The 22,489-nt window shown below is 44.0% G+C and overlaps 1 protein-coding gene across 7 annotated transcripts in view; it reads right to left on the reverse strand.

Annotated features, from left to right (window-relative positions):
• TTC39B (tetratricopeptide repeat domain 39B) overlaps positions 1–22,489 on the reverse strand; it is a 101,459-nt gene that overhangs the window by 19,757 nt on the left and 59,213 nt on the right. For all 7 annotated transcript variants that reach the window (XM_084777714.1, XM_084777713.1, XM_084777718.1 and 4 more), the window contains 11 exons: positions 22,329–22,460; positions 21,148–21,224; positions 17,230–17,297; positions 14,378–14,442; positions 8,841–8,946; positions 7,539–7,604; positions 5,829–5,937; positions 5,041–5,108; positions 4,898–4,957; positions 3,094–3,255; positions 803–894 (listed from right to left, as the gene is read on the reverse strand). In XM_084777714.1, coding sequence (XP_084633840.1) covers positions 803–894; positions 3,094–3,255; positions 4,898–4,957; positions 5,041–5,108; positions 5,829–5,937; positions 7,539–7,604; positions 8,841–8,946; positions 14,378–14,442; positions 17,230–17,297; positions 21,148–21,224; positions 22,329–22,460 — 1,005 coding nt within the window. The remainder of the gene's footprint in view (positions 1–802; positions 895–3,093; positions 3,256–4,897; positions 4,958–5,040; positions 5,109–5,828; positions 5,938–7,538; positions 7,605–8,840; positions 8,947–14,377; positions 14,443–17,229; positions 17,298–21,147; positions 21,225–22,328; positions 22,461–22,489) is intronic.

The raw sequence follows: 22,489 nt of genomic DNA on the forward strand, positions 1-22,489 counted from the left end.
CAGCCAAGAGGGAAAAGTATAAATTAGTACATTTCCTGTTACTATCTGCAGCTACTGCATGTGTCTCAAAAGTAAATAATCAATATAGGATTTAGAATTTTCAAAATTCTAAGGAATTTGGGCTTGGAGATGGCTCAGCAAGTAAGAGTGCTGGCTGTGCTCAGAACACAGATTGGCTTCTATCTACACGTCTGTAACCCAGTGAAACGGGAAGGCGAAGACCATAAAGTCACCAAACTTTGTTAGGTAGCAGTCTGGATCCAGGTTCAGTAAGACCCTTTTCTAGAGCGGAAAAGGCAGAGAGTAGACTGGGACTCCTGATGTTGTCCACTGTTGTCTGCACATGTATGGGTATACAGACAGACATACACACACGCACCTATACATGATGTGTACATACAATACACACACTCACAATCTAAGCACATGAAATGAAACTAGGATGTGAGACTACAGGTTTGTGGGGTTGCTTCTTATGCATAAGTCTATGAATGTATAAACCCAGTAACAATCACTGAAAGAACCACACAAGGAGGAAAAGAATGCCAGTATGAGAGCGCAGGTGCAAAACCCTGGAAACTGAACCCTAATTCTAGGATACAAAGATAACGGTACATCTTCCTGACTCCCAGACACACAAACACATCTGAAAATCATCCCAAAGAATGACATACTAGCCCTCAGCTAAATGCATTATTCTAAGTGTGTCCATATCAGTGAGTAGAGAAATTAAAATCTATGGCCGTAGAGCATGAAGGGAAAAGCTCAAATGTGTCTCTGTGATACAAAGTGCTGTGCTCACCTGAACAGAGCCACGACATTCTCGTTAGTCACTGCCACATCCTCCTCTGGAAGCATGCTCAAAATGGCAGCTTTCAAGAACACATATGTTGCCTTGAGGGGAAAAAGACAAGGGATTCATGAGAGAATATTCACAGGAGCATGACATTTTAACCTTGCAAACCAGAAGTGACCTAGAAACTGTCCAGACATCACATTAAAAGGTATCAAGTGGGCTAGAGAGATGGCTCAGCAGTTAAGGGCACTGGCCGCTCTTCCAGAGGTCCTGAGTTCAATTCCCAGCAACCACATGGTGGATCACACCCACCTACCATCCAATCCGATGCCCTCTTCTGACGTGCAGGTATAAATGCAAATAGAGCATTTATATAACATATTTTCTAGCATATAAGACGACCCTCAACTTTTCCAGTTTAAAATATATTGGAGTATACTCACCATATAAGACGACCCCTCTCCCAATGCACACCCTGTGCAGCAGATTCAGGCATGTGTCTATTTGCAGGCAGGGCACAGACAGCCAGGCGCTTTATTAAATGACAGCCAGCGCTGGCCTACACTGGCCCTTTAAGGTGCGCTCCACAATCAACCCCAAGATATGCAGCCCTCTGGGCTGGAGAAATGGCTCAGTGGTTAAGAGCGCCACCTGCTCTTCCAGAGGTCCTGAGTTCAATTCCCAGCAACCACATGGTGGCTCACAACCATCTAATGTAATCTGATACCCTCTTCTGCAGATAAAGCACTCATATGCAATAAATAAAGTAAATAAATCTTAAAAAAAAAAAAAAGATATGCAGCCCTCCAAATGGAATGGGCGGGTTCTGGTGGAGAGCCAATCCACACTCACTTTCTCCTCCTCGAGGCACAGGAAGGTGTGTGCAGCTAGCTCTTCCCTGCTTCATGCTCCCCCATTATATGAGCAGAACATAGGAAGCAACGGGAAGCAAGCTGCAGGTAAGTACCCGCGTATAAGAAGACCCTCAACTTTGGCACGGAATTTTCAGGGTTAAAAAGTCATCTTATATGCTGGAAATATGGACAAAGTTACTGTCTGTCTCATCAGCCTCCCAGTACTCAGAGGGTTAAGTGGATATGGCCCCACCCTCCCAAAGAAGCTATTTGCAAGTGACACCTGATGGACAGAGGAAAACTTGTTTTCTACAATAGAGTACCACTAGGTATATTGACCGACAGGATGTAGCCCCATGCCTAAGAGAAACTGACCAACATAAAACCATCTTCATGTTTTTGGTTTTTGGGTGGTTTTTTTGGCTTGGTTTTGTTTTTGTTGTTTTGGGGTTTCGGGCTAATTTTTTGTTCTGAGAATTTTGGCTTATTAATCCATTGTGTGTTTGATTTTCATTTTTGTGGTTTATGTGTGTGGTGTGTGAGTGTGTGTCAGTGTGTGTGTGTGTGTGCGTGCGTGTGCGCGTGCATGTGTGTGCTTAAAGAGAGAAAGTGAGAGAACATAAAGTTGGGTGGGCAGGGGGGAGTTGAAGGAGGGAAAACATGATAAAAGTACATTGTATAAAAAAGAAAAGAAATGTTTAAATTAAACAAACAGAGGCTTTAGCTATCTGCTCTAACTGAAGTGATAAAATACTCTGATGAAATGATAAAGCTGGGTCCAATGACGTATCTATCTTAATCCCAGCACTTGGGAAGCTGAATTGGAGCATTGCCACAAGTTCAAGGCCAACCTAAGAATCCTACTGAGTTCCAAGCTAGCCTTCAGCTTTGAAGTAAGATTCTGTCTCAAAAGACCAAAAATAAAAGGAAAATAAAAAAGAAAATAGGTATTCCAATACATTGCACAATTTTCAATATTGATTAAAAATATCAGTCACTATTCGTTTTTAAAGTCTGTTTCAGATGACAACAACACTTTTCAGTTAATATAACCATTCTCCTATGACAGAACTGTCATCACAGGTAAGAAAATGGGCGAAACAAACAAAAGATCATGATCTCTTCCTCCCAGCTTCTCAAAAGTGGTTCTGAATTAACTTTAATTATCACCAAAAGCTTGATTACTAGGTGCTAAGAGTCTACAAAACCCACAAAATTACAGTATTGATACACAGGACTGTAATCACACACACAGTTCATGCTGTAGTTGGAGAGCACCTGTGGGGGGGGGGTATATTTTAAAGCCTGAATGCTGAGGACAGCACCTGCAATTACGTACTAGCCACTCACTGCCCACTTCCTCCTAAGTGTCCATGCCATAGTCTTGAAAAATCAATCTTAAATGTAGCAAACAGAGAACACTGACAAAAGCAGAATATTTACCTTGGACCATTTACTCTCTTTGCAAAGTAGGTCTGAATAATAATACGCTTGCATCCAGTCTTGTTGGTATATATAAATCCACATTAATTCCCAGTAACAGAGATGGTGAAACTGTTTCCACTCTTCTTGAACTGAAATGCATTTTCGAAATGTTTCTTGAGCCTATAAGTCAATTGCATAAAGCTGATCATCCAGATATTAGACAAGGAGATAATAACCTAATGGAAAAATACATAAGACACTTTGTACAAGAGGAACAAAAGCATCACTCATAAGCCCCTCAGTATGACATTACGTTCTCTTCCTTACGTGTGATGACACAGTTATATTCTGCTGCTTTGTCTCTCTTCGTGAGGGGACCTTGTACTTTATAACACAGGAATAGGAAGGCCGCTCTTCAAGTGAGACAGACATGCTAACACTCTTTCATAAAATACAGACTATAATAGTGTAAGAAGCTCCACTGGAGAAAACACACTTTAAACAAAATTTCAGGCACTGGGCAGGCAAAGAGACAGTGTCACTGACTACATAACAGGCAAAGGTTAACTCCTTGTCAGAAAAACTGGTAAAGATATAACCAGACAAATCATAGAAAAGAATAATGAATAAACACATAACAAAGTCACAAGCTGGGTAACTAAATTTGAAACTAGGAGTGTAGCTTAGTGGTAAAACACTTGGCCTCAAGGCCTTAGATTTGACCAGTACAACAATAAATAATATTAATAATAAAATTAAGTCAAAAATTCAATCCTTTCTTTTTACTCATCACATGGGCAAAAAATTAAAGGATAGAGATTTCCTAAGTTGACAGAGCACTAGAAATACAGATGCTCATATGTTTAAAGATACACTTATTTTTTTATGTATACATGTAAGTGCCTGCGGCACTTGTATATGGCCACCACATGCATGCCTGGTCCCTAGAAGCCAGAAGAGGAACTATAGTTCTAGGCAGGTGTGAGCCACCTGATGTGGGTGCTGGGAACTGAACCTGGGTCCTCTGCAAGAACTGCAACTGCTCTTAACCACTGAGGCATCTCTGCAGCCTGCTATCACTTCTTTACAGAACTGCACGTTGAAAGATTCTTAAGAAAGGCAATTAGCCTGGATGTGTCAAAAATGCAAGCATCACCTGACCCAGAATTCTATACCAATGTATCTGGGCACAGAAATGTACACAAGAGGATGATGTCTTAATGGTCAGTCACCAGTAGCAGATCTCTTTAGGAAGTATAAAGTATTCATTTCACAGAAGGAAACCCAGCCATCAAAATAGACAGAGGGAGACTTAAATGTACAGACCCGGAGGAAGATCTAGGAATGTTTGATTTCATTTGTGTGGAAAGATATCATGCGTGCGTGTGTGTGTGCGCGTGCATATGTGCGTGTGCGTGCGTGCGTGCGTACGTGCGTGTACTTCAAGAGAATGAATTACCTAGTTCCTTTGACAAAGAACCAGTGCACTTGAATCACAGGTAATAGACAGGTCCCCAAATCAATGCAGAAATAGATAATGGTCCAAGTTTTCTGAAACTCCTTAGACTGCCCATGTATTGTTTTATACATTCTTTTCAAAAATATCTATACATTCCATATGAACTACTTCAGGTATGTCATGTGTAAACATGCATTGAAGTAAGTTATTAAATGTGGCAACATATACACACAAAGTAAAAGCTTAGCTTTTCAGAATGATATTCCTATTTCTTTACTTGTCCTAGTCCACATAACCAAATTTACTTATGTTGAGTGACCATGGGATGCACTCTCCCTAAATACCCCTTGCTGAAATAGCTACCTTTTCCACATTGCCTTTCAGCAGCTCGATTCGGGCATGATAGAACAGTATGAGGGAGCCCTGTGGAGAGAGGAGAGAACACACTTGAGCAGACAATGGCGGCTGAGTCCCAGCCGAAGCCGATGATGAAACAGTATGCGTACATTTGGGAACTGCTGAAGGAAGGGTGCAAGCAGACTCTCCGCTTCCACAACATTGACTTCTCCTGTACCTAGAAATGGAACAGACAGTGCTCAGTGCTCACAAAACATGGTACAGATTATAAGCAACACGTCCTCCCCCACCCCCGCGCCCCAAATTTCCCCAGTACACAGCAAACACTCAGGGACAAGGTAAAAGTGATTATTTTGTGTTTTCATCTGAGAAGTGAGCGACTTCAAGAGCTCTGGGGCAAATACTGAAGAGTTGGGGTGGCTATCGCAGATTCCCTTTGTCATTTCTACTTTTTAAGTCCATGTTAACTTACTTTACCTCCAAATTTAATTTTCTACAAAAAAAAAAAAAAGGAAAATCTAACATGAATGTGATCAAATGCAGCAGCCTAATATATACCTCTTATCTGAGAATGGATTCATAATGTTTAATGAAGGATTGGCAAGTACTCAGTAGTTACGAGCACTGGCTGCTCTTAAAGAGGACCCAGGTTCAACTCTTAGCACCCACAGGGCAGCTCATGACCATCCATAACTAACTCCAGTACCAGGGGGTCTAATGCCTCTTACACTTCTGTGGGCACCAGGCATGCATATGGCCCACAGACACACACACATATACACACACATGCATAAAATATATACACAGAAGCAAGTTTTAATGTTCGGTGAAAACAACCAGTCAAGTGCCTCTGCCAAAGATCACTGTGATCAACTTTGCTGTCTTCCGTCTTAACTCACAAATCAAAAGCAGACAGACAGAGAGCGTGAGCTCTTACCGAGGATCAGGGAGATGTAGGTGTGGAAAGCCAGGATTGTGAGGCAGCAGAGTGGGGAGCGCATGCTGCTCCCGGAAGCGCCTTCCCTTAGCTGCAGAAGACCCAGGTCCTGCAGGGAGTGAGTGGGTCACAGAGAGAGAAAATACTACTGAAAAAAGGTACATTTGGAAAATTTCACGTCATTCACAAGCCCTGCCCTCCACAAATGTGGGGTTTTCTTTTTCAACAGCTTGAAATAATGGTACTATTTAGACAGAAACAAACTTCACATTTTTAAAGTGGCATAAGACAGTCTGATAGGTCCTTTTATAATGCTCCCAGTTAGCTTTATTGTCCACTTAATACAGGCCTAGAGCCACCTGAGAGAAAAGCTGGCACTGAGGAAAGCCTAGTTCAGACTGGGTCTGTAGGCATGTCTTTCGGGACAATGCTTGACACAAGAACACAGCCAGTCCCTAGGCAGGTGTTGCTGCCTGTGTAAGAAAGCTGGCCAAGCACAAACCCGAGCAAGCAAGACAGCAAGTGAGCAAAGAGACTTCCCTCACAGCTTTTGCCTTTAGTGCCTACCTGCCTTCCCTCAATAAATCCTTTCCTCCCCTCCATTGTTTTCATTCAGACTGCTTCACCATAGTAACGGAGATCAAACTAACACATACTGATTATATGATTCTAGGAGAGAATCATATAAGAAATAGTGTATTTCTTTGATAAAGTTATGGATTTACAGGCTGAGCTGCTAGGAACTGGTCTCAACATCACAGCACTTACCCAAGCACGGGTAAAGCCAGGCCTGGCTTTCATCCCTAGCACCACAGAAAAGCTCCCTGAGGTTCAAGCCCACGGCACTGTGATGGGCAAGAACTCAGGCTCCCACATCTGCAGACCTCGCTGCCCCACAGGGAAGGTGGGACTCAGGCCCCCATGCCTGCAGACCTCACTGCCCCACAGGGAAGGTGGGACTCAGGCCTCCACGCCTGCAGAGACCTCGCCAGCCCACAGGGAAGGTGGGACTCAGGCCCCCACACCTGCAGAGACCTCACTGCCCACAGGGAAAGTGGGACTCAGGCTCCCACACCTGCAGACCCACAGGGAAGGTGGGATTCAGGCTCCCACACCTGCAGAGACCTCACTGCCCCACAGGGAAGGTGGGATTCAGGCCCCCACACCTGCAGACCTCACCGCTCCACAGGGAAGGTGGGACTCAGGCCCCCACACCTGCACAGACCTCACTGCCCCACAGGAAAGGTGGGACTCAGGCCCCCATACCTGCAGAGACCTCACCGCCCCACAGGGAAGGTGGGATTCAGGCCCCCATGCCTGCAGACCTCACCGCTCCACAGGGAAGGTGGGACTCAGGCCCCCACGCCTGCAGACCTCGCTGGCGCACAGGGAAGATGGGACTCAGACTCTCACGCCTGCAGAGACCTCTCCAGCCCACAGGGCAGGTGGAGCCGAAACTCGCAGTTTTATGGGAAGAGAAAAGCACCATCATCAGAAAGATGAACACATGGTTCTGAGGGTTAGAAACACTTGAGCCTCACTGGGGAAGTCTGAGGGGGCGCTCTGTGGAAGAGGTAGCATTTATCTCGAACCTAAGAAATGAGGCACTCGTGAGAGAACACTGTTTGAAAGGAAGCTGGGTGGGGAAGAACACTACAACAGAGAACTACAGAAACGTCTGCAAAAATTAAGACAAAATGCCATTTGTACCCTGTTTCCAGAAAATCCAATGAATTCTAGTAGCCTAATGATTCTTGCTGGTAAAAGAGACAGCATCTGTAAGAAAAAATAGAAACATGAGTGCACTTATGTGAGAGACTCCAACTACAGACAGCCCAGCGGTGCACCCTAAACTGTTCAAAAGCCCCCATAAGCCAAACCAAATCTAAACTGAGTACGACGACTCTGTAAGGAGACAATAAAGTCTGGCTTTCCCATGATCCTCTGAACATTGACTTGGCTCTTCTTGTGAAATGGAGTGACATGCAAATAATTGTGGGCAAGAAGTCATTCTTAATTTCCATTTTGCTTCATTTTATTGGGATAGGGCGTCATCTGTAGTTTAAGCTGGCCTTGAACTTACAAGTGACCACCTGCCACCCAAATTCTGGATCACAGACACAAGCCACCATTCCCAGTTGAGGCACAGATCCCTCAGCTTCCTTTCTGGAAGGTACAAACTTAGTGACATGGGTTATGACCCCACACTAATACAAGTGGGCGGGCCCAGCAGCTCCGCTCCTTCCTGGGCCATCCTTGAAGGACAGTGGAGAACAGTCTCCCGGAAACGGCGTATGTGTGGTATATACCAATTCATGGCTGTAGCCAGTGGGTTGGGGCTACATGGCCAGGGGCTTAGAGGGAAGAAGCTTAGGAAATCTCTCTGTAAATGGGGAGACCTAGTGTCCCGGTTGAATTATGAGGGTTTTAACAGCCATCCAGACAGAATGGACAGTCCATGGGGAAAAGCCAGTCCATCCTGACCCCAGACACTGCATTGCTCATGGGCTCATAAACATACCCCTCTATTCTATGTGCTAAATATGACTCTTCACTACTTCATTTTCCAATGTGTTAAATCTTTGAGAAATTTCCAAATCTGTAAATAACACCTTGTACTCGGACAGTCTTACTGACTCTGCATCTCCCCAGAGATCATCAACAGTTGTTCCTCGTTGAATCACTCCCGTCTCAACTCCAGAGCCACCGTTATCACCACCATAACAAGCATTTCCAACGCAGAAATAGCACTAGACTCTAGGCTCCTGATTACTAGAAGGCTTACCAGTGCAACAGGGTGCTACGCACTCCCCTGCCCTGTGTGACCTAAAGCTGCTCTGGGCATGTGTGGAACTCTGCAACATTCACAGCACAGGAAAGCCAGTCCACTCCAGTGGCTCATCCACCAAGCGCAAGCAGAGGCTCGGGATGAAGTTCAAATACAGAAAAGAGATGGCGGATGCTAGGTCTCATCTACAAAAGGCTCTGGTTCCTAAATAAATGTTTCCTTACCAAATTAAAGGCCCCGGTTCCAAGCTTGACACCTCCTTCGAACTCATAGAAGAAGTGCTGCTCATCTTTGTTCTTCTGAATCACGTGCAGGATGGAAAGGCACTCTCTGGATAGAGAGAAAAGGGCAAAGAATAAGTTCTCCATGAGTCCGACAAATAAAAGTCAGTCAAATTTTACACCTGTATACTAAACGTCATTACCTAAAATATTACAAAAATGCAAATTACAATTTTTAAGCTAGTCTGCTCCTGAGCTACTGAGTAATTCTCACTAAGGAGAAAGAAAATGCCTATGTCTACAGTGTTTAGGATAGAGGGAGCAACCATCGGCAAGCTCGGTTAGGAGCCACAGAGCCTCAGGGCTGTGATCTCAGCTTCCCAGGAGACGTCAGCATTCAGGTCTCAGCAGCTGCGCACACTTTGCAGCCTTGCATTGATGGTGGAAGTGGTGGTGGTGATGCTGGAGGTGGTGGTGGTGATGGTGGTGGTGGTGATGCTGGAGGTGGTGGTGGTGATGCTGGAGGTGGTGGTGGTGATGCTGGAGGTGGTGGTGGTGATGCTGGAGGTGGTGGTGGTGATGGTGGTGGTGGTGATGCTGGAGGTGGTGGTGGTGATGCTGGAGGTGGTGGTGGTGATGCTGGAGGTGGTGGTGGTGATGCTGGAGGTGGTGGTGGTGATGCTGGAGGTGGTGGTGGTGATGCTGGAGGTGGTGGTAGCTGTGGTGGCTGAACCCAAGGCTTTCCCACATTGGGAAAGTATTCTACTACTAAGCTACATCCCCAGACCTCAAGTCATCTTCAGAAGACAAACAATCAAAGGCATGTAAATCGGCAGAAAGAGGTTTAACTGCTTACTAAACCAGGAAGCAGCCTTTTGAGAAGTTAATACAGAGGGTGTGCCTCCGTGGCAGGACACCTGTATATGGTCCATGGGCCCAGGGGTCCATCCTCAGTGCCACAAAGAGCAACACAACGAAACAGTAAGGTGAAATCAGGTGATCTCCTATCACTAATATAGCACAACTCTGTAAAGCACACAGCTTCCCTTTCAATGCACTCTAGCCAAATCTAGCAAGCTCGCGGCTAAGCTGGGTTGTAAGCAGTATTAACTGACGGGAGGAACTGATTTGATACAAACTCCTTCTAACTCACAATCATCCCGTGTTCTCGTCTGCTTAGAGCCACGATATCATACTCATTTTCTCTTAAAAAATAAAAATAAACACAGGCATAGTGCCACATGCTTATAATCCCAACACTCAAGGAGGCTGAACACAGGGGGATTCCCAGGAGTCCACAATCAGCCTGGGCTACGAAGTGTGCTCAAGGCCAGTCTGGGCTACAGAGTCAGACCCATCTCAAAACAGACAGAGATTAAGGGGACATGACAACTTAATGTGAATCCAGGTTAGGCCGTAGAATAAAAGGAGCACTGACGGGACGGGTGGACACTGTAATGGCAGTAGATGGCAGTTTAATAACTAAGCTGTGGTTATATAGCATACGTTTTCTTCATCTAAGCCTAAGATCTATGAAAATCCTTTATAATGACAAACATCTCAAAGAAGATTTTTTTTTTTTTGGTAGTATGTGTCTGCATGTGGGTATACTGCTGTGTGTATAGGTACCCGAGGAGGCCAGAGGCATCAGATCCCTAAGTCTGAATAAACGATATATGAAACTTATTATAATAAAACTATTTCAACGTAGAAAACTGTCAAGTTTAAAATATTTCTAATATTTTTAGCATGTATACATGTGCACGCACGTGTGTGTGTGTGTGTGTGTGTGTGTGTGTGTGTGTGTGTGTCTGCCTGCAGCTGAATCACATGGATTTGTGAGCTACTCAGAGTGAGTGCTGAGATGTGGTCCTATGACAATCAGTAAGTGCTCTTAACCCCTGAGGCATGTCTCCAGCCCCAAGCTTTTAATTTTAAGATCATAAAATATTTCCCTATGTTCCTTCCTAATAACTTAAAATTTTGTTTGTTTTGTTTTTTATTTTTCCAGACAGGGTTTCTCTGTGTAGTCCTGGCTGTCCTAGAACTTGCTCTGTAGACCAGGCTATACTTAACTCGGATATCTCCTTGCCTCTGCCTCCTGAGAAAAAACTTTTAAAATACTAAATCTTATTGGCATTTATTTTTGTAATTAAAACAGTTTTCGGGGCTGGAGAAATGGCTCAGTGGTTAAGAGCGCCGCCTGCTCTTCCAAAGGTCCTGAGTTCAATTCCCAGCAACCACATGGTGGCTCTTAACCATCTGTAATGCGATAGGGCACCATCTTCTGGCTTGCAACAGTACATGCAAGCAGAGCACTGTATACATAATAATAAATAAATAAATCTTTTAAAAAAACAGTTTTCAAAAAACTATTTACTTAAAATATGTCTCTTTCTCCACTATTTTGAAAGGATTCGTGTGTAAATAGGAATTCAGTATAGTGTGAACTTTTAGCTAAATACCTGTGTGTATAAGTGCATGTCCACACACAAACACCCAAGCACAATAAAGCCCTGTTTCAAAGCCCTGTCACTGCACTGATACGGGTGTCTTTGCTACCATAGGGCTACTTAAATGTCTTTTAAAGTTTTGATGACTAGAAAAGCAATCAACTCTTTAATCTTCTAAAAAGTACTTGGAAAGGAAATCTAAAAACATTATGACGAGTTTCCCAATTCTACTCTCTCTTGCAAGATTTTTTTTTTTTAAACTGGATTCCAGGTTTACATAATGAGTAAAAGTGCCTCTTAAAATGATGATTTGGGCTCTACTTCTGGTAATGGGATTTGTTCCCAGTAATGCCAGGAAACTTATGTTAGATTTGCTTTCCCACACATAACAATTATAAACCCTGAAAAATACACAAAAAATGCATATATTTAAAATGTTTTAGAAGGCTTAGAAACTGAAGATGCTGGCGGGCAGGGTAGGCAGAAACCGGAGAAGAGTTAAATGTGAAAGCAGGAAATAGCTCATGAATTAACTTTATATCTGTATGTCTATGTGCCTGAAAGTGTGTCCCACTCTACATGGGGTGCACAGAACACAGCTGGTAAGGCACAGTCTTGCATGGTGAAAGTCAGAAGACAGCTAGAAGGGCTGGGTGGATACACAGATGAGAGAACTACACTAACGTGAACACCAACATCTATGTCAAAACAACACTGAAGTCCTGGCTGACCCATAAGCTGTGTGACTAGAGGAGGGTCCAAGAGGCAGCAGGAGCAAGACAGCCGAGATCCAGGGGCAATGTCTCTGCAACAGTAAGAACCTGGAGCCCAAGTCTAAGCAAATCAAATGCTTGCCAGAACAGAGCCTGGCACACTTCTGAGAAAGGATGACAGAATCCAGCCTCTCTACAAATACATCAATATCCAGGTTACAGTTTTTAAATTATCCACTTGAGAACATGACATACAGTCAACAGAAAAAGCAATGAATAGAAATTGACTCCAAGATGACCCATATGTTAGTTCTAATCAAAAATAAAATTAAAAAGTGGGTATGTATGTAACTTATTGAACACAATCAGGCTGACTAGTGTGTAATTGGGGGTTCAGAGGAAATAGTGAGCAAAGATGCCAGAAAAACAAAAACCTTTGAGGAGATAATGGCAACAAAAGTCCAACCCCACAGCCAACTGCTGAAACTCAAAGATACAATATATTCTTCAAGGAAACCAAAAGAATGATACATTAAACAGGATACAATTACACAAACAGCTGAGGTCCTAAACAATACAAGCACTCATGCAATGGAGTGGTGGCTTTAAAGGGCTGAAAAAACAAACACCCTAACAACTCAGAGCATTATAGGTTGCAAGAACATCCTTGAAGGTAAAAGCCAAAATAAACCAATTTTTAAAAAAATAAAAAAAATACTGAAAGTTGATACTAAGAGAAATGCTAAAGGAAGTGCGTCAGTATAAAAGTAAACAGAAACGATGTCAAATACAGTGGTTAGCAGAGTGGAGTAAGACGAAGGCCTTTAAAACAAAAAGAGGATGCTGTGTTATGTGTTTAATGACGCACATATAGAACACATCGTAAGAATAGTTTAAAAGGCTGCCCTATAAATCATCATCTTGGCACAGCCTAGAGTTACCTGAGAATGGAGTCTCAACTGAGAGATTACCAAGGACACAGATTGGCCTGTGAGCAAGTCTGTGGGAGACTGTCTGGATTACTAACTGCTGTAGGAAGACCCAGCCCACTGTGGGCGGCAACATTCCCCAGGAAGGCCCTGAGCGGTAAGAAAGCGGAGCGTGAGCCTACATGTGAGCCAGCAAGTGTTGCTTCTTTAAGGTTTCTGGTTCGAGTTCTTGCTGGAGGTCCTGCTGACTTCCCTCAATAGTAGACTGAGTCCTACAGTGTAAGTCAAATAAGCCCTTGCATCCCCTGTGTTGTTTGGTCTCAGTGTTTTACCAAAGCAACAGAGAGGAAGCTAGAACAAAGGCCAACTGGTGGTAAGTGAGACTATGTCCTTACAAAGCTCTTACAGTGTACATGTAACAGTACTGTATTAATTCTAAGCTAACTGCAATAAGCCAAGAAAGACATTATAATCACTGCATTAACCATAACAACTAGGGTCACAAAATTATAGTAGTTTTAAAAGTTTTTATTAAAGCAAGGCAAATGTAATGGCATGTCCTTGTAATCCCAGCACTCCAAAGTCTGAGGCAGGGAGATCAGAGGTTTAAAGCTAGGCTGTGCTATACAGTGAAACCCTGTCTCAAGAAAGCAATACATAAGTAACAACTTAAATACAAAATATACAAGTAATTCTTAGGAGAGATAAATAAAGGCTACCTGACCAGAAACTGTGTCTGCCACTTTCACTTGCAATATTTGCTCTTACAAGTGTACATAAATTTAAGTTTTGTTGTCCAACAGCACTGAGTACACATGAGCAGGAATCAAGCACACTTACTAACACCAAATGAAGAAGTCTAGCCATTCTGAGTTCATAAAAATTTTAGGAACAATGGCGCATGGTAGCACACTCCTTTAATCCCAGCACTCAGGAGGCAGTGGCAGGTGGATTGCTGTGAGTTCAAGGCTAGCCTGGCCTACAAAGCGAGTCTAGAACAGCCAAGGCTACAGAGAAACTCTGTCTTGAAAAACAAAAATATAAATAAATAAATTTTGGAGGCTGGAGAGATGGCTCAGAGGTTAAGAGCACTGTCTGCTCTTCCAGAGGTCCTGAGTTCTATTCCGAACAACCACATGGTGGCTCACAACCATCTATAATGTGATCTGGTGCCCTTTTCTGGCGAGCAGGTGTACATGCAGGCAGAACACTGTATATATAATAAATAAAATCTTTTAAAAAAATTTTATGAACAAAATTGTACAGTCCAAGAATAACTTTAAAAGCCAGTCTTAGTGGGATAGTAGCACTTGACTACAATCCCAACACTTTGGGAAGCTGAGGCAGGAAAATCAAGAGTTCCAGGCTAACCCTGCTATAGAATAAGAGCCAGTCTTCAAAAATACTTAATTTCACTTTCAGTCACATTTTACTTTGCAACTTACTTATATATTTGGTAACTTGTTCTAATTTTGAGTCCACCTTTGATGAAGTTGATCATATTTTCATCCTGAAAATAATACAATTAAATAATTAGAGCACTTAGGGGAAAAACAGTATGTATTTGCATAATGAGAGAAAAGTGTGTGTGTGTATGGGTGCACGCATGCACGTGTGGTGCTGGAACCTAGAGTGTGCTGGGAAAAGAAGCACTCTACCACTAAGCTACACCCCTAGTCCCAAATACTGTATTTTGGATGCATAATTTTGAAATAAACACATGTCTCTAGCTTTGCATTTGAAATGTGTCATTTTCTTTCAAGTTTAAAGGTAGTGAAAACACATTTTTAAAAAGCTTCTACTACCTTAAGGAAGTAATCCTTAAAAATCTGGAGCCAAATGTAGTCCAAAGCTACCTCAATAATCATCACAATCTACTAGGCAGCAGGCTTTTGGGCTCAGTGGTACCCACAACACTTGACTATACAAATCTGTTCTAAGGCCAAACTTTCCATCTACCATACCCAGTAAGTGGATAATAGTTCTTTTTCAGTGGTGCTTGGACAAGCAGTCTACTTAACACTGTAAATTTCATTACTATAAATTTGCAGACCAAAAATCACTGATCCAAATGCTGAAGTGGTTGTCACTAATATGCAATTTGGGGGTAGGGGACCATTTCACTTCTCTTTGCTTGAGGGTTATCAATCATGAAATTGAGACAGCTGGCCTAAATGAATGGCATTTTCAGGACCAGCATTCTAAAAGGGTCTCCTGATAAATTACACCAGATAACCAACCGAAGGTCATTATGTTTATGACAAGAGAACAGTCCCTCACTCCACACTCCTAAGATTTGCTGGTCTAAAGATCTCGTATACTTTTGAAGTGAAAGAGAAGCTGGTTTTAGTTTACTACTCTCATTAGCTACTTAAACATGTAACAGTCCTACAATTATACAAGACAGTAAATACAAAAGTCACTATGCAACTTAAATGTTTGTATTCTTATTTTAAGAAATCTTATGTTTACACACACCAAAAAGAAATTTCTTGGGTCAGGTTAAAGCCAAATAAGGGCATGTCATTCCATGGTACAGCACACACTGACCAAATGCTTATTTTGTGTTGGGCATCTGGATGCAGCAGCAACATGATGTGCTAAGTGACTAGACACGCACAGCGATGGAGACACACACACACACACACGGGGTGTCAAGAAAACACATGGTGGAGCATGAAGTCAGCCAGAAAACCCTTCTGGAAGCATCAAGGAAAGAGCTGGTGAAGGAAGGCAAAGTGGCGCTGAGGCCTATCCGCAAAGGAAGCCTCAGCTGGGCACAGCAGGGAGCATTAAAGAGAGCTCACAAAGCAGCTACAGCAGAGAAGGAAGGAGCCGGCAGAAGGAAGCTGCCTTGACCTCTGTGCCTAGGGTCAGTAGCACCTGAGGTCAACTGTAAGAGGAGAAGCAAGCGACTTGGGGGGAGGCCCCGGTGCACCTCAGAAACTCTTTGCCAATGTGTGATATTCTGATACAGAGCACTGACAAGAGTCCATGAAAGCCATGAAATGCAGAAGCAGAAAATACCAAGGTGAGGGGCTCATTTCTGAGAGTCCTCAATCACAGAATGCAGGATGAACTAAAAGTAAAGAGAAACCAGGAAGGGGGGTGGAGCTGCAGGTTCATAACAGCCAAAGCAGCTAGGAAGTGGCCTCAGGCAGACATGCCAGGGAGGTGGTGGACACCTCCAAGATATTTAATTTCAAATCATCAGTTATAAAATAAAGTTGTAAACCTAACACTTGATTGTCAAATCCCCACTTGGAATCCATGTAAGAAAAAAAAATTAGGGCCTCCATGACTCACATTTTGCTGTTCCTGACATCATGTAAGGCTGCTGTTGTCAACCCATTGGGGCTTCAGGGATCAGAGTAAAAGGACCACACTGATTTAACTTTACAGGGATCAGGGTAAAAGGACCGCACTGATTTAACTTTACAGGAATCAGGGTAAAAGGTCCACACTGATTTAACTTTATTGAATCAGAATCTAAGCTAACATGTCCACCTGCAGGGGAAAAAAAATGCCACCACCACTACTACCACCCAAAAAAAACCAGAGAAGTAACTTTCAAAATAATGTAGAAGTTTGAAATTGTTTTCCGCTTGCTTTTTATCCGTACACTTGTCCCTCATGATAGCCATTATTTACATAAAGGAAAATTCATGTTTCTAAAACAACTGCAGCCGTGTAGGCCACAGGTGAAATATAACTATCTCATAAGAAACTTAAGTACCTTGACTTTTAAAACCTGGTCAGCACTGGGGAGGCAGGGACAGGTGATCTTCATGAGTTCAAGACCAGCCTGGTCACATAGAGAGTTCCAGGCTAGCCAGGGCTACATAGTGAGACCCTGTCTTGAAATAGAAATGGGAAAGAGGGTGCATACTTAAAAGGGTGGGAGTGGGTGAACTGCGAAGGGTCCTTGAGAGGAGTGGACACGCATGCTGTAACTGTGCTCAGCAGAAGCAGGTGACACAAAAGGGACGCGCAGAGGTTAGAGGGCCTCCTGAGCCCCGGCAGCTCCCGCCCGCAGCTCACATGTGCAAACTAGAGTCCTCTTCCTTCTCACACTAAGACGTATCCTAAAAGCCATTTGAAACAGGCACTAAGTGCCTCTGCGTGGGAGCACAGCTCTCTGGAGCCTTCCTTCAGGCAAGCGTTACCAGGAAAACAAATGCCTTCCATCACTGCTCCAGGTCTCAGTGCTAACACAGGATGGGCGGCGGGTACCGTTTTCTGCACAATGCTGGCAGCCTTCCCACCCAACACCAATATTCAGCCAGACGTTTATTACCTGCACAAACGTGAGTGCTGCTTTCTGTAGGAGACACTCGGCATAGCAGATTTCAGCATGCATTTCCTCTATTAAAAACAAATAACGGTTATATTAAGACACATCATTGCTCTAAGACATTCTGAAAAGGCTTGAAGATAAGTGAGCCCAAGAGAGACGCACAGGCCTAGATTGCTTCTATGCTTCAGAAAAACAGGATGACTTGTTCTTGGTCCTAGTATAAGATTTTCCTGGAATTCGTCAACTGTTGAGGGAAGTCATGTTCAGTCCCAATCAACATTAACAGCAAAGTGAGACTTGGGAAGAAGAGGAAACCCAACTGTTGGTTTGAGACAGGGTCTCACCTTGGACCCCAAGTAGGTCTGGAACTCACTAAGTAGTCCACACTGTCCTTGAACTCACAGCAATTCTCCTGCCTCAGCATCTTGGTACTGTGATTATAGGCATAAGTCACCATGCCTGACTGAGGACATTCAAATGCCGTTTTGAGAAAAAAAAGCTACCTTTAAAAATAGTAGCATAAATATACCGCAGTATAGATTGAAAAAGGTCATTAAACTTATGAATCCTAGCCTCTAAACTCTGAAGGAATGGTTACCATGGTGCTGATCAGCCAGAAAGCAGCCACTCCCTAGAGATGTAGGAAAATGCTGCCCAGTGCGCATAAGTCAGGGTGCTAAGATGCAACAGAGCAGGAGCTGTGCTTTCCGATTTACAGCGTGCTCAGCTGACCACGAGCAATGGGTGCTCAAAAAAGGAGCTACCAAAGCCATGCCAGCCCAGGGATGCGTACACCACCCCAACATGCCCTGGCACTCTAGACAACCCACTACATTTGCAGAGATCAGGGAATAAGGTCTTTATGTTTCTACATAAACAAAATCATCAGATCCCCTCTCCACCGGAGGCAAACTGGTATTATTTAAGTAAGCAAGCTTAGAGGAGCGACGTTGCTGCGTGCTAGCTGTGTGGGTTGCCCTCCCTCTCTGCTGTGTGCTAGCTGCGTGGGCCGCCCTCCCCCTCTGCTGCGTGCTAGCTGCATGGGCTGCCCTCCCCCTCTGCTGCATGCTAGCTGTGTCGGCTGCCCTCCCTCTCTGCTGCATGTTAGCTGTGTGGCCCGCCCTCCCTCTCTGCTGCGTGCTAGCTGTGTGGGCTGCCCTCCCTCTCTGCTGGTCCACTAACAATGTCTCTACTTTGCAGCCAAGGACTAAATGAGTGCTTAGCAGACACAGGAAGCCTTGAATGCTGGCAACTTCCACTATTACTGCTTTTGGCCCGCGCCTATGCTTGCTGGTAAGGTTCAGAATGCACAGGGCCTTTTCAGTTGTCCTAACTGGTGGGACAACTTGGGACAATCTGTGCCACTGAGAACAGTGGCGGCCAAACTAGCTAAGAACGGATGTTTTTCTTCATTGCATACACATAAGCCGTGGGCAGACTCTCATACAGACTTAACTTAAATGTTCAGTTTATGAGAAGTAATAGGCAGGGAAGTTCCCCAGCAATGCACAGGCAGATGGGTAGAGGACAACATCAGGACACGGTGCTGTCTGTGTGCCGCCTGGCATTGCCACCAGCCGAGATCACAGCACTCCTCCACGGTGTGGTCTCTGCCTCAGTTCCTGCCTCTAGGTTCCTGGCTTGGCTTCCCTTGATAACGGACTGTAGCCCGGTCCACACTAATAGAAAGCACACTAAACCATTCCCTCAGACATAAAGCCTGTTTGGGGTACAGTAACAGCCAAAGGCCCTGGGAATAATATGCAACATAATTTTTTTGAGCTTTATTCCCTCGTCATGACTGAGTTGCATTGGATAACGTCTTCGCCAGCATACCTCCTAATTACAAATTCCTTAGTCCATGAAAAACATTCACAGTGCACTCAAAAGCTAGCTAAGTACAGCCTTCGGTAACAGTCTAAAGATGGTTAACGTTTAGAATAAGCTACAGACGTGAGCTAGTTAATTTTGCAATAATTAACAGAAGGACTAGGTTTCCTAAAGTGCTCGGTTTAAAGGCAATGGGGAAAAACACACTGTCATCGTTTTTCTAGATGTGCTAATTCAATGTTTCCATCAGCCATGTAAGATGTTCCCTAGCACTCTATGGGAGAGCATGGAGACATGTGGGGGCGGGGGGGGGGGGGGGAAGGCGGGTGTCAGGGGAAGCAGAGCAATTTAAATGCTGCGGAGAGCTGGGTCACCGTGGCCTCCTACTTACGCTCTGTAAACATCAGTTAAACACATTAAGTCAGTTAATGTTAAGGAAAGCAGAAGAGTGTGCCTGGCACACAGAAAACACTTCAAAAATAGAACATTATTATATTTTAAAATGATGTCCACTCACACCAAAAGTACTATGTTATTCCTCTTAAAACAAAGGTGTAAAACTCTCCAACGTCACTTGCCTGCCACAAAGCGGGTACCAGGAAGGAAAACACAAATGCAAACGTCACCCTGGGGCCAATTCAATCTGTCATGGACCGTGTCTCTGAGGCGCTTTAGGCCTGTTAGTACCAGCGCTTGTTCTTATGGGTGCTTGGAGGTCAGTTTCTGACGAAAACAATGGGTTTCAATTGCTAGCAAGCAGTAGCCAGCCAAATACCATGTCTCGGTCATGGGTGACGCAACACTATACTCTTTTTCAGTAAGTCCTAAAGACATGTGACGTGTCAGAGTTCTCTTCAGTAATCAACTCAAAGGTCATGTCACTCAAAGGTACTTCTCCAGTACCCCACACAAGCTGACAATAGGCCTACAGGACAAAGGCCGTGGTAAATGCCACTCGAGGCATGTGCGACATATACTTGACATCAGGACTTCCCTGACAGCCACCACAGACCCTGCTTGCTTTCCTTAGCTGTGGCTACTCCAGTTGTTTGTACTAACTACCTCTTCTAGGAACAGGCTTGAAAATAACAATAGGACACACAGTCTCTGAGGCAGCCCAGCTTCTGTGAAGCTCCTGGATGCCCCTTGGTGGTGGACCACCTTCTGTATAAGGCTGAGGAGGGCCACTTCTGCCTTCATCTTACAAGGAATATGGACCAACAACAGCGCGTTCTGCCACCATCAGGTTGAGTGTTTTCCTGGTCTCCTGACTACTCTTAAAGCCCACAAACCAAACATGTTCACCAGCTATGTAGACAAGCATTGCCATTCTTAACTGTATAACCAGTATCTGGATACATGGGCACACGCCTTCAGTCTTAGCACTTAAGAGGCAGAGGTAGGTGGATCTCTGTGAGTTCAAGACCAGCCTGGTCTGCATAATGAGTCCAGACCAGTGAAGGAATACGTAGGAAGACCCTGTCTGAAAAACAAAACAGTGATTTTACCTTGGAAAAACATTAATAGTCTGTAGAAAATGAAACTCTCCACGATGGTTGAATATAATTTTTTGAGGGGAAAAATGCCAGTATATATAAATATTGTAAAATTTCAAGCCCTTTGTTCTACTCATTCTACTTTTAGGAAACTGTCTTCTAAAATACTTGAAAGAATATACAAAACATATGTACAAGGATTTTAGGACAGCAATATTTGCTAACAGTGAGGTAAAAGCCATATAACTGCCCTTCGATGAGGAAGAAACAAGTATAGTATGGTATCGTCCCATTTATAACTGAATGGCTCTGAACATATTCAATGCACTTACACACACTGATGTGCGTCTAGGTCATATTGTAGCATATGTGCTTGCAAGAAAACAAAAGGCAAATGAAAAACAAACCTCCATGGGACCCTTATACACATTTGTGTTTGTTCCGAATGTGTCCACAGCTTCAAAATCAGCTACTCATCAAGGTGAGTCAGGGAAGAGGAAAGGACACTCGATTCACTCTCTACCCTTCAGTGACAGATCGGGGATTCGTGCCTCTAAAAGAAAGGGAGAGCAAGCTCCCAATGCGCTCGTACCTTCACTCAGCTGTTCCAGTGACCCTCGGGAAAGGAGACTTGAGAAGGACTCTACAACTGTGCACTTCTTCCTGTACCTGCATTGGGGACAGACAGGGGAAAGGGAACCGAAGGGAAGACGACAGGGTCATACGAAGCTCACTGTCCCTTAGAGTCACCTCAATCAGCACAAGCCACCACGCTGGAACGCCAAGCCCCTCTGCAAGGCCAGGCTCTCCTCGCCTAGAGCTGCACACACAGTGCCTGGTCCTGTGCTGCCAACCACGGGCACTCAACCGACCAAGCGTGGTGTAGGGGAGCCCACACACCCACTGAGCACAACCTCCCCTCATTTTTCTGGGTAAGAGCAGAATTTCTGTGGTAAGCGTTTCCATGGGTGGAAAAAAGTGCACTGTTAGGAAAAAGCTCTTCATTTGAGAATTTACAGCATAATTGCATGAAGATTCATCTTAGCCACTGAAAAATTCACCAGTACAAATAATAGCTTTCAGTAAGGCCCTCTACATTCTAAAGCTTAAAGCTGACATCCTCAGGCTGGAGAGATGACTCAGGAGCTAAGAGCTCTTCCAACGGTCCTGAGTTCAATTCCTAGCACCCACATTGTGACTCACAACCATCTATAATGAGATCTGATGCCCTCTTCTGGCCTGCAGGCAGAACACTGAATACATAATTAATAAATAAATAAATAAATAAATAAATAAATAAATAAATAAATAAATAAATTTTAGTTTTAAAAACCAACACTCTCATTCTGACCAACTAAGAGTATCCAAAGATCCTTAGGCAAACAAAAATTCCTCTGAAAGTGTATTTGCTCTCCCACAGAAGAAGCACACTCCCTACTTGACCTGACAGCTCTGAACTGACCAACCTCAAAAGAACTAGAAAAATGCCCTCTGCAAACCCTTCTGAAGCCTCCCTCAGACTTTCAGCACAGCCCAGGCCCCAGGTTTCCAGCAGAGGGTACAGTCACTAATTGAGAGCCATATTATAACACCCAGTAAGGGTTCTTGAATCCCACTGCATAGAACTGAACTGGCCAAGAAACTATGCAGCTGAAATCCAGCTCCATAATTCTGGATAGCCTCAAACCCAGACACCTTAGTTCAACAAGCTGCATTCACTTAGCACTACGGCAGGAAGGTTTGGTGTCTTACATATAAACTACTCAGTCATACTTTTGGCAGGTTTGCAAAGCGTCCTTCATGGCGGAAATGCCATTCTGGATGTCCTGTTGCTCAAAGGTCATGACAGCCTGCAACACCACAATGGTACTGTAGCCCAAAGCGTGGTACATGCTCTCCTTGGCCCTAGAAAGAACACAGTCAGTTAGTGCATC

This window comes from Acomys minous, assembly GCF_964271855.1.
Source record: "Acomys minous genome assembly, chromosome: 1".
Taxonomy (NCBI): domain Eukaryota; kingdom Metazoa; phylum Chordata; class Mammalia; order Rodentia; family Muridae; genus Acomys; species Acomys minous.